At 36.8% G+C, this 12119-nt stretch overlaps 1 protein-coding gene across 6 annotated transcripts in view; it reads right to left on the reverse strand.

Moving 5' to 3' along the window:
• LOC127619647 (collagen alpha-1(XI) chain-like) overlaps window positions 1–12119 on the reverse strand; it is a 53985-nt gene that overhangs the window by 23511 nt on the left and 18355 nt on the right. Inside the window, exons 7-16 of one of the 6 annotated variants that reach the window (XM_052092600.1) lie at window positions 9526–10452; window positions 7880–8008; window positions 5459–5674; window positions 2575–2628; window positions 2257–2298; window positions 1913–1975; window positions 1622–1696; window positions 1152–1238; window positions 988–1044; window positions 756–809 (exon numbers count right to left, since the gene is read on the reverse strand). In XM_052092600.1, the coding sequence (XP_051948560.1) occupies window positions 756–809; window positions 988–1044; window positions 1152–1238; window positions 1622–1696; window positions 1913–1975; window positions 2257–2298; window positions 2575–2628; window positions 5459–5674; window positions 7880–8008; window positions 9526–10452 (1704 nt within the window). The remainder of the gene's footprint in view (window positions 1–755; window positions 810–987; window positions 1045–1151; window positions 1239–1621; window positions 1697–1912; window positions 1976–2256; window positions 2299–2574; window positions 2629–5458; window positions 5675–7879; window positions 8009–9525; window positions 10453–12119) is intronic. The other 5 variants (XM_052092601.1, XM_052092603.1, XM_052092602.1 and 2 more) reach the window with 5 other exon arrangements.

The raw sequence follows: 12119 nt of genomic DNA on the forward strand, positions 1-12119 counted from the left end.
CGAATTGCAAGCTACCTTGCTTCATAACTTTCAAATAGTTTCAATGAACTTCTCTTTATGCTAAATCTCAGATTAATGTCAATGTTAATCTGTAATTATTCAGCAAGGTAAACTACAATAACACATGAAATGAATGCAAGACAATGTTCAAGATAATGCAAAAAGACCCATTCATTCAATAGCGCATCGATATATCAAAATGACATCATTACTGAATTGTGTCGACATATTTATAATGTACAGTCTATTTTATAAACAGCTACTGTCATCATCCACCAAATTTAGCTAAACGCTATTGATAAAGCTGGCTAGCTAGCTAATGCCGACATAGGCTATCGTATAAATGCAGCCAACAAGTGATAAATTCAACAACAATCTCGCATAGTCAGACCTACAGTATATCCACACTTTGTTTTAGCCCAGTTCCAGCACTGGAGAATCAAATATAATATACAGTCTCAAAGTTTGTAGTAAAACAATCATAATTGTGAAATTTTAATTATGCTGCGTCATCTGTCAGCATGATGCTGGTGAAACGCTCAGTCAGATTTGGTCGATACTCGCGCCCCTATGGAGTGTGTGCACGAGCAACATGTAGCTGGCCGCAGTTCACTAAACGACCACAGGTGTCATTAATAACATGGGTTTCTGAATCTTACATACTGCACATTTAAGGCTGTTTGTTGTATTTAACATGAATCCATTCTTGAGAACAAAGTCAAAAGTTATAGCATCACAGAAACACAGAAGCTTACCTGAGGACCAGGGTCTCCACTCTCTCCCTTCAAACCAGGACTTCCAGGCATACCCTATTTAAGAACCAGATAACACATTAATCAAACTAATCACATTAATAACACAATTAAAGCAATCCACAACGTATAACATAACACTATAATAGACATTTCAATCGAATAGCTAAATATTATTGAGTGTTTAAACATTTATTTGCATGGTATTTATCTGCATTTAGTTTAATTTTCTTACCAAATGTCCGGGACGACCAGTGAAGCCCATTGGCCCAGCCGGACCCTTCAAAGCCAGCTAGACAAAAGAAGATTATGATAATATCAAATTCAGATTTATAAATAAGTCAGGAAATAAATGCATTGCTGAAATTCTGTAATTTGTTGAAAGATACTACTACTAACCCGAGCCTGGGACAGAATGGCTTGAGCTTGGGCCTCCTGCGCTGAGACACTGGGCCCTTTGTCGCCCCCACTCTGTCCAAAACGGAACTACAGGAACAAAAAGAGATTTGCAAATCAAGAATTTGACATTTACTAAATATCTTTGAATCAACTTTTGGATGCAAGATAATATTTCATAAACTAAACCAAAATATATGCACAAGTTTTACAAGAACAAAATCCATGTATCAATTGCTTAATTATATTATAAGGCTGACAACTAGTGGTGAGACAACTTCATAAACATTGAGCATCATTGCATTGCGGGAGCAAATACAAAAAACCAAAAAACGATGACAATTAGAGCATAAATAGAAGACAGAGTTGTGCTATGCTGACCAAAGGTAACAATAAACATTTTAGAGACCATATTATTGAAATAGAGTTTGGATGGTAAGAAAATGTTGACAGAGGAGAGAGGCGATACTTACAGGAAGCATGACAGAAGTTCCTGGAGGTCCAGGAACACCATCTGCTCCAGGTAGACCAGCCCTACCAGTAGGACCCTGTAGAAACAACCATATTACCAATTTCCATGCTTTAGACTCACTAAAATGTGAAAAGGAATTAAAATGTATTTATCCACAAAATACAAACGTAAAGCACTGTATTTGAAACTGCACTGAATATTATTGAACATTTTAGGGATGCAATGAGCATCATCATGTATATTTGATATTAACATATAGAAAACAAGTCGAATCAAAATGGTTGATACTTACCCTTTCACCTGGGTCACCAACAGAACCAGGGGGTCCAGGCGTGCCAGCGGGGCCTGGGAGACCCTAACACAGAGAATAAGGAAAAAACCAGGAATTTCAATATATTGCAAGTATTTGTAAGTATTTTATACAAACCAGCGAGCATAATCATGAAACAGAATTGGACATTTTGCTACAACAATTTTTTTTTTAAAAAGGTTTTCTCTAAATAACATTCCAAGTTCCTCTTGGATAAATCTGAATTTAAACTTTGTTAAAAAGAAATAAGAAAAGGTGGATAGTTTTGATGTTTCTAAGGTCTGGGCATGCATATTCATCAGATATTTAAGAAAAGGTGTACTAACTGCTGGTCCTTCTGGCCCGGGAGGGCCTTCAATCAGCATACCCTGTTAGGGTGAAGAAAATACAATTAAAAGACATCAATAATACATTTAGAAATCACTTTTTAGCTATTATACACCATTTCTTCATTCATTTAAATACTTTAATGATATTCTGTTGCACCCTCTATTGGACTGGAGGAAGAAAAGACTAAACAGATGTAGTGGTTGCAACTTTGTAGCATCATTGCCTTTATATTTCCAAATATTAACTCTTGCCATAATGGTTGGCGCTAAATTTGTATTGAAATTGAATATTGCCATTATAAACATGATGCTTACAGGTTCAAGGACAGCAGGCTCTCCCTTCTCTCCCTTCAGGGCTAGCACGGAGACCTGAGGAAAACAGATATGTAACCCACAATAGAGCCCAGTCAATACACAAAACCTGAAGAAACCATCAATCCAAGTAGAACAATAACTGAAAGACACAGTTAAAAGTATAAAGACCTTTTTTTAAAATCTTATGATTGATACTGGCCAGAGAGACACTTGTTTACAAGATGCAACCAAGCCAAGTAAAGGTGGACAATTTTAATCACAGGCATTGTTTGTTGATATTGCCAATGTGGTTTCATATTTATGTAGTAGTCTATGCAAATTTTTATTGCAATTACACTTACTATAGGTCCTCACATTACTAATAAAGCTTCATGATTCTTCAAAGGATTAAGTAACTTAAAACATTTTAAAAGTATTACAGATTACCTCCAGTTGTCCGTATTTAAAATGCAGCTGTAGCTGTGGAGGTACTATACTAGCTGAACATTGTAAACCCACCTGCATTAGGATCCTTTTTGTGGTTAAGAGCATGACATATTTCCCATTAAATATTGGGATTCCATTCCATGAAGCAATGACATTGAAGATATATTGTTGCGTCTAGATAGTAACTTATTGTTGTGTCTAGATAGTAACCTTTGTTCTGCAAAACTCTTGTAAGATTAAAGGCTGTCATGTAGACTTTACCATGCTATGCCATCCAACTTTCATTACTGACCCAATTACATTTATTTTCTAAGGATGCAAGTCACATTATTAGTTGAGCAAATGTTTTAAAAATTCCACTTATCTGTTGTTGTGAGGACATCCATCTAAATGTTAAACTTGCTTTGAAATCCAGTACATTAGAGACTGAAGCAACTACTACACGTATTTTGCATGTTTATATGCAATGCATCCACATGAAACATGATCTAATGCAATAGTACATTAATACATACTGAAGAGCTGTGGTGAGCCGAACAGTGGATGTGCCCTTCCAGGAAGATGCTGCTCTTTTATGCTAATCAAGAACTGATGAAATTATAGTCTTGAATCCAGCATAAAAGTTGAGTCAACCAATTATGATACTAATACTAAACTAAGCAAACTATGCAGTCTTGCAGAAGAATCTTGCGCAGAGGTGTTTTAATGGAGCAGTGTTTTAGTTTTGTGAAGGACAAGGCTAGCTGAGAGGGGAAATATTTCCCGTTGATTGCTCTTGGCAAACTTGATTTAGAAGTAACCAATGAGGGGCGAATTTACTAAACAGTTGTACCACTTAAGTAATGCAAATACCCGTCTACCTGCAGTCCAAATTATCCAGGCAATATATGTGTGAAAATACACCTCCTTTTTATGCAAATTAGGCCTCATTATAGAATGATCCGGATTGACAAACATCAGCGCTATTTGCCTGGTGCAATTAACATCACGCTACTACCCCCATGTAAAGCAGGAGGAAAATTACTATGCTATCAGGAATTCATAAAATATAGTCAAGTGTACTTTTAGCATTATAAGGCCCCAGCATACTTCACTCGAAGCCGAAGAACAGGTCTGACATAATTTAGAAAAAATATGGCCAAAACAAAGCTGCTTTTGAATACGTTTTGGTGGTTTGTAACAGTTCGCCAGCGTGAACTTTCAGGAAAAGTTTGTACCATCTGCTAAACACCTTCTTAACCCCATTGGTGGAGCTCAGTCAACATGAATAAACTGCCATGCAGAGTTACTAGCGAGCTGGTAAAACGTACCTACGTCTGTACAATCGTTCACTTAGAAATATTTTACAACAATATGTAATGTGATTTTTTTGGTTTAATTAGTCTACAAAAGGAATCAAATGTATTCAAATATTCCTAGTGCCAATTCACATTGTTGGTTCATATGCTGCTTCACTCATCTGCCGTCTGTAGCCAAAAGCCATTCACACATCTATGGACTATCATTTGGAGTTTTGTGTTCCTTGCCACAGTCGCTTTCAGCTTGCTCACTGGGGTTATTAATACAATTATTATTTAATTACTTATTTTTAAACACAATAAACAATCGTATTTTATCTAATTACACAATGATGATTCATCGACATTACAGACATTAGTTTTATCGTCTGTTTATGCCGATCTTCTGTAAAGCTGCTTTGAAACGATGTGTGTTGTGAAAGGCGCTATACAAATAAAATTGACTTGACTTCACTTGACTTGACTTGACATCTGCCCAAAGAGAAATATCTTATCATCATTCCTTTGTCTGTATTCTGCCCATTAACACTCTTTCATACACCCACCTTTGCAGTAGTTTCAGTGTCATCATTAAATACAATAGCAGAGTGTATCCGGCACATATTATGGCTGCGTATAGTGTTAGTGCATTAGTGCCGTGAATGCAGAATGTAATTATAATCAATTACACATAATTGTGGTATTTGAACGTTTGCAAACAGTATACCATTGCTTAGCTGTTTCGAACTTCTTTTGGCTCTGCGCGAAGAACATCTCTGTGAGTATGCTGGGGCCTTAAAGAGACGATTTATGTGTCTGGACCACATTGGTGGAGTGATGCTGTACAGTCCTAATAAAGTATGTGTAATTATGGTAGTCTACGAGATGGGAAATTAGGCCGTGCAAATTGCGTTCAGCACTATTTGTTTTGGGTGTGTTTGTGCTGTTATCTGATTTGCAGAATTATTTAATAGAATCAAGTGCTTAAACAACATTGTTAGTGAATTCCTCCCTGACTTCAAATAAACTGACTCTTAGTCAGTGAGTTGGGATTAGCTGATCTTAACCTCTACCTGCCAGATGCCTCTGCAAGTATCCAAGATGTGAAGCCATAGCAAATTCAATTTCAGCTTTTCTAAAAGCTTGAAAGGAAATTTGCCAGAAAGCAGAAAGAAACTTACACCCCCCTCATCTGTCACAGCAGACAGGGCAGGACCCAGGCTGTCTTCTGTCTTGCTTTCAGAGATGGGCTCATTGTAGTCCTTGTAGGAATAGTCATACTCCTTCATTCCAAAGTCGCTGGTTACATACTCCTCAGTGAAGGATTCGTCAGGAGTTTGAGACACTCCTTCGACACCTGTGAGATCTTTCTCCTCACCCAGGAAAGGCTCATCAACCTGGGGTGTACCATTGGAAGCAGAGGTTGTGTGCAGGTAGAGGTGGAGTGGATGGTGATCGAGATGTGAGAAGAGGAATGGAAGAATATTTGGTGTGATGGGGCAGAAATGTATAGAAGATGGAAAAATGGAGAGAAAAATGAAAAGGACAGGGCAGAGAGACAGAATAATAAGTCTTACCTGTTGCAATAAAGATAATAAAAAAGACATGGATACAGTTTTACACACGCACGCACACACACACACACACACACACACACACACACACACACACACACACACACATAGCCTCATTCTAAATACTGTGAAAAATTTAAAGATTCTCAAGGCTCCATTTGATGTTACTCAGATGCCACACTGGAATAACCCTCTAAACACACTTTCAGTTCTCTGGAAACTTTATTTTTTTCAGATACTGCATAATTTTAAGGAAACTGTATTGAAGTTCCTGGTGTACATAAATAAAATATTGACACTCCTTTAAAGGATGCCTAGAGGTTCTACATGGGGTTACATTTGAGGAACCCCAAACGGTGCCTCAAGTATCTTTTCATTTGTATAGTATAAATCCACATTTGCTTTCACAATGTTATTGATCAGTCTAAGAAAACTGTCTTCTCTTATGTCCATTTCTTCTTCCATTCCCTCAAAATATTGTCTAAGCATCTATTATTAAGGCAACTTGAGTATAAGTTTAAGTGCTGTGCCTCAAGATGAAACTGAAGTCAAAGTCTGTATCTGCAACCAAAGGTATTGCTGACTCATTGCCCAGTCAGTCAAAGACTTTTGCGTTTTTGTTTAAAACTACCTCCTGAGGCAACTGGTTTCAAAATGCTTTTAACTCAAATGAACTCAAATTCAAATGTGCTTTAGAGAAGAAAAGTGAATTGAATGACTATAATGCTTTATGTAAATTTAAAAGCCTCAGACACCATTTTTATTCTATTTGTATTGTGTGAAATCCAAGGCAGTCAAGAATAGATCTATTCTGCCATCAAAACCATACAGACAAAGGTTTCTTAGTAGACAGGATGTTACGAAGACACTGGATTTTAACGTGACCTGATGCATTCCTACCACAGACTGCAAAGACAGCACTTCTTAGGTTTCGAACATAGCCATACTGATCTTTGATTTTGTTTTACATCCATGTTTCATTTTAAAAAGAGAACACAGAATCACTCACATCTACAGCGTCACACTGACTTCAAAGCAAGAACCAGAGCGCTACTTTATACTTCTTACCATTGTATTGTTGACCCATCATCTTTCTTTAAACTTACTGGCCATGTAGGTTGTCCATTTCCAAACCATGTCTAAGCAATACTATTTATACTTACTGTAAATACAAACCTGACCAAAACGTTAAGCCCCATTTTACACACAAAAAATGTCTTTTGAACTCCAAAGATTTAAGTTAAGTCTACCCATAACCAAACAACCCTAGTTATTCTATCACTAACAGCAAAAATTATTATATATGATTTGTTTTTTTATCAGTTTCTCAAACCTGACTCCCCAAAAATGTCCTGACTCCCCAAATATATCTGACTTTCAAAAGAAGCTGTCCAGCAATGAATGCATGGTATTCATTCCATATTTTACCATTCCAGTGTGATCTCTATCTCAAGATTTCTGTTCTTATGTCAAGAACTGGTGCATAGATGTGAAATCCAGTTTTGATATAGGAGCAAGGCAATATCTTGAGACAAGTTGAATAAAAATCACAAAAGTATATTGGATCAAATGGATTCAATGCATTCATTTTACAGATAGGTACAGCACTTATCATGGCACAAGTGGCTGCAGAATTGTTAATTGTTAAGGAAAAATATTGTGTTTAAAGATCCCATGAAATCAAAATGGAGTTTTGTGGCTTTTAATCAATATCTGTTAGCTTTGAAGACATGTATATGCTAGTGTACTCCTAGAAGTTGACAAAATGATCTTTTAGCAGTTATATGCATATTTAAAATGTAGTCGTGGTTCATGGCTGACATAAAATAAAGGTTATTGATATATTAAGACTTTTGATACATTCCACCTCAACTTCCTGTTTCAAACTGTGCTTGTCAAGCAATTTCATGGGGTCTTTTAGTTAAGTCGTTATAGGCTGGTCTCACCTCCAGTAATTTATAATCATTTGACATTGAACTGTTTAGAAACTGTTCCATGTCTCCCAGTTGTCTAATGGGTGTGGGTTACCTTGGTAATGGTTTCTTCATATCCAGTCAGCTCTATCTCTGGCTGTGGACTTGCCTCTTCTTCTATTGTGTAATAATAATCAGTCTCTGTGGGGGTGTGGTCAGCCTCAGAGTAAGCAGAATCTACATCCTGATTGGAGGAGGCCAAGAGGTAGGTGGAGTCAGGGGAGGAAGTAAGCAGATTTGAAGGGGAGAGATTGATTAGTATGAAACAAGCTCAGGTCTTATGAACTTGTTACAAGCAGAGAGAAGAGACCAATGTGCCTTTGCCAAGACAACATGTCTGTCAAGATTACATGTTTTGTAGCAAAACTCCATTGCTCTCGAACCATAGTTAAATCAGAACAGGAAACTTTTACAGCTGGACTCAAAATTCTTGGCCTAACCAGACCAATTTTCCTTTCGATTTGATTTGGTTTAATAAGCCACATTGCCATGTCAAGGAAACAGTAAAGTCAAATATGTCACGTTTTGGGTAAAACTTGACTTCACAGTTGGTGACATTAGTGTCAATGGTCATTACCATTGGAACACAATGGACACAATTATTTGGACATTTGTTCCCAAATTCATGGGACAGGTCTTCAAAAAAGACATAAGAGACATTGATAATAATAGAGCACAGTTTCACAGAGATCTTTTCTGTGAAACTGCTTCTCTTATAATTCATTCTAATGAAAGAGGACAGCATTTTTGAACAACACACAAGAAAAAAAAGGTTGAAACTGAATAAATGAGATGGAAAAAGAGACTCTTTGTGTCATGTGTAAACTCGTTATTCTGTAGGCCCTGAACTAATCACATGCTTTAATTTGTACATCTATATTCTTCAAACTACCCAAGATAAAGAGCTATAAGGACGTGTAGATATGGAGTGACACGAAACAAAATGGAAGACAGACAAAAGACTGAATGGTTGATACCGCTTATCATATTCTTCTAATGATCATTCATATCATTTGATATATGAAAGGGTGGAGAAGATCCAGTGAGTCTGTATGTCTCTAACCTCACAGCTAGTCAACATCATGGTACCTTTATGATTTTACTCACATTTTTTTAATTATTTTTTTTATAAAACATGATAGAAAACTAAAATCCTGAACAAGTTTTAGGAAGGTGGAATTACTGTCAATAGTAGATGAAAAATGTCCAATGCCTCCTTTAAAAATATTTATTTTTGATTCTATTAAATTTTCCACCATTGCTGCATTTCTGAAAATACCAGGTTAGACCAGCATGAATTTGAATGCTGGCCCTGGCTGGTTTATGCTGGTTTGGTGCTTGTCTAGCTTTTGGACCAGTATAGGACCAGTTGGTGAAGCTTGTTGACCAGCATGGTCCTTCTGATGTGTATGTGTGATTTTTTTTTTAATTACATCAAAAAGATAAAATTTACTATAAATTAATAACTTCAAACTTTCAAACCCAAGAATGTATACAAAACCTTAAAGGTAAGATATAGGTCCACAAAGTATGTGTTGAATTTTTTACCTTTCAACGCAGAGTAAGAAACCCTGTTTATTCTCAATAAAGACCCAGATCAGCACATACTTTGGGATACTTTATGAATGCAGTCATGGACTACCAGACAATGAGGTTGGAGATACAGCTCTGGACAGCCAACACGGGCTCTTGATTTTGTACCTGTTGATAACCATTGGTTGATTTCTTCCTGGGTATTTCTGGAGACGAGATGGTCCGGCCACTCACAACAGCCTTGTCGAAGGGTGGGAAATTTTTGGACATAGATTTGACGTTATTGACATCCAACTCCACCCTGGGCTTTGAAGGGATGGGGACAGGCAAAGGTTTGAAAGCAACAGGCTTTTGAGTGACGGCTTTTACTTTGACCTCTTTGACTTTTGTCTGAAACTTATCTATCACCACTTTCGGCTTTGTGGATGCTGGATTGACTTTTGGCTTTTCAATCTCGTCTTTGGACACTGCAGGTTTTGTCACTTTTGGTTTGGCCTCTTTAGCATTATCTTTCACAGTGTTGCTTTTTGTTGTTTTTGCCTCATTTATTCCGGTTTTGGTAACTACGGTCTTTTTGGTTGTCTCTGATTTCTTTGCTGTCTTTTCAGTCTTTGCCGTCTTCGCACCATTGCCATTAGCCTTAGCTTTGCCGTTTGCCTTGTCAGCTGCTTTGCCATTGTTGTTTGCTTTTTTTGCCTCAGCTGCCTTTCCATTGCCATTGCCATTAGCTTTGTCACTGCTGCCAGCCTTAGCTTCGCCATTGATTTTGGCCTTGCCATTTGCTTTACTGTCACCATTAGCGCCATTGCCATTTCCATTTACTTTTCCCTGACCATTGTTTGTTTTTCCATTATCATTGGCAGCTTTTCCATTATTATTAGCTTTCTTGCCATTTTTGGGGGCTGGTGTTGCTTTGGGTTTGGGTACTGGCTTTGAAGCTAGGGTAGGTTTGATTTTTGAAAGCAATGTTTGCACTGCAGTAGGTTTCGGCTTGGCAGCTTTTGGGGTTAGCTTTGTTGGAGTAGGCTTGGCTTTAGCTGGTTTAGCTGAAGCAGATTTGGGCTTATCAGCTTTGCCATTGTTAGCCTTGATGTCCTGTTTTTATTTATTGATTTTTAAGTGTCATATGGGGTCAGCATTGTTGGAAAGAGAGTGAATGTGAAAAGGACAGAGAGTGGAAGACATCAGGGGTGGGTGGGATTGAAAGTAGTGGGGATGGACAGAAAAAGAGAGAGAGAGACAACGAGTTGGTGTTTGACAACACAATAAATTCAAGATCACTGGCGCTTGAATGACTGACTGAGATTTTTCTGGCATTACTGGATAGTCAAATGTCAAGTCTGAATTAATTGGTCGTAACTTTAGAATGACACTAAATTCTGAGAATTTCTATTGTTCCTGTAAACAATAAACAAACTGACACTGTTTGCTCCAATAATGCCATTCTCCACATTAAAAAAGCAGCATGTTGTGAGCATGGGGACATAATGCTGTGAGGCACTGGGGAAAAATATGCTTAAATAAAGCATGATAAATCTGATGCATGGCTGGTACACTGTGCTGCCCAACTGCAAAGAGGGATGTAGAGGACGTGAGAGTCATATCAAACCATTCATAATAAGATTATAAATACCTTCACAATGCTGCTTGCAAGAGTCATATATGGCAACAATTAAAATATTTTATAATTGATTAGTCTGTTGATTTTTTATTAATCACTTTTTTTGAATTATTATGAAAGCATCAAATCATAAGCGCAAAATAATTTTTAAAGGAATGTTCTGATATAAATACAATTTCAGTTCAATGGCATAATGTGTATTACCACAAAAAATAATGACTTGTCACATGTTTATTTAAATAAAAAAAGTAGTTACAGTAAGGCATTTACAATGGAAGTAAATGGGGCCAGCCCATAAACAATATAGCCCTATAATGTAAATATTAAAGGTGTTAACATGAGGAGTCAAGGTTTACCACCAGAGATGCTGTAAATAGAGCTGAACTTGTATTGAACCCATGACATTCCTTTAAGCATATAACACCTGCAATTTATTTTCTGATTATTATTTACATTAATCATTGTGAAGGCTCTATATGAATGGCTTAGACTACCCAAAATGAGATGACAAGCAAAAGCAAAAATGGTATTCAGTATAAAACAGGCACCTGAAGACTAATCTATATTGTGACATAAATTAAGTTAAAATGACAGAGTATCAATACCCTCACAGTAAAACACATAATATATTCAAGCTATTTCAACATTCAAGAGGGCACACAGTTCACAGTCCACAAGGCAGCAAAGCGAACACTAAATGTGTAAAAAGTTGGCCAAAGTGAAAATAAACCTACTGCAGAACAAAGAAGTGAAGAGATGAATAAACACATGGACACAGGCGTTGGTGGTACATAATAATAGACATGAGTAAAACACAACAGATGAAATATGAAAACATGCAAATCAATGTATACGAAGGAATAAAACCAGATTTTAAGAAGAGTTATGCCATGCAAATATGAAGAATGAACTGTTGTTTCCTATAAACTGAGCTATCTGAGCAATTCTGTTATAATAACTGAAATAAGAAAAAAAATAAATGAAGGAAAATCTTCAAACAAAAACAAAACAAAAGTAGAAATACCTTGTTCTATGATGTAAATTATAAAATGTGTTTCAAATATCATATCCTTACTCAAAAGAACTAAAACTCCCTCTCTGTTTAGTAAATTAGTATTTCTACCTCTGTCTATAGAGCTGT

The sequence above is a fragment of the Xyrauchen texanus genome, chromosome 26 (genome assembly GCF_025860055.1).
Source record: "Xyrauchen texanus isolate HMW12.3.18 chromosome 26, RBS_HiC_50CHRs, whole genome shotgun sequence".
Lineage (NCBI taxonomy): Eukaryota > Metazoa > Chordata > Actinopteri > Cypriniformes > Catostomidae > Xyrauchen > Xyrauchen texanus.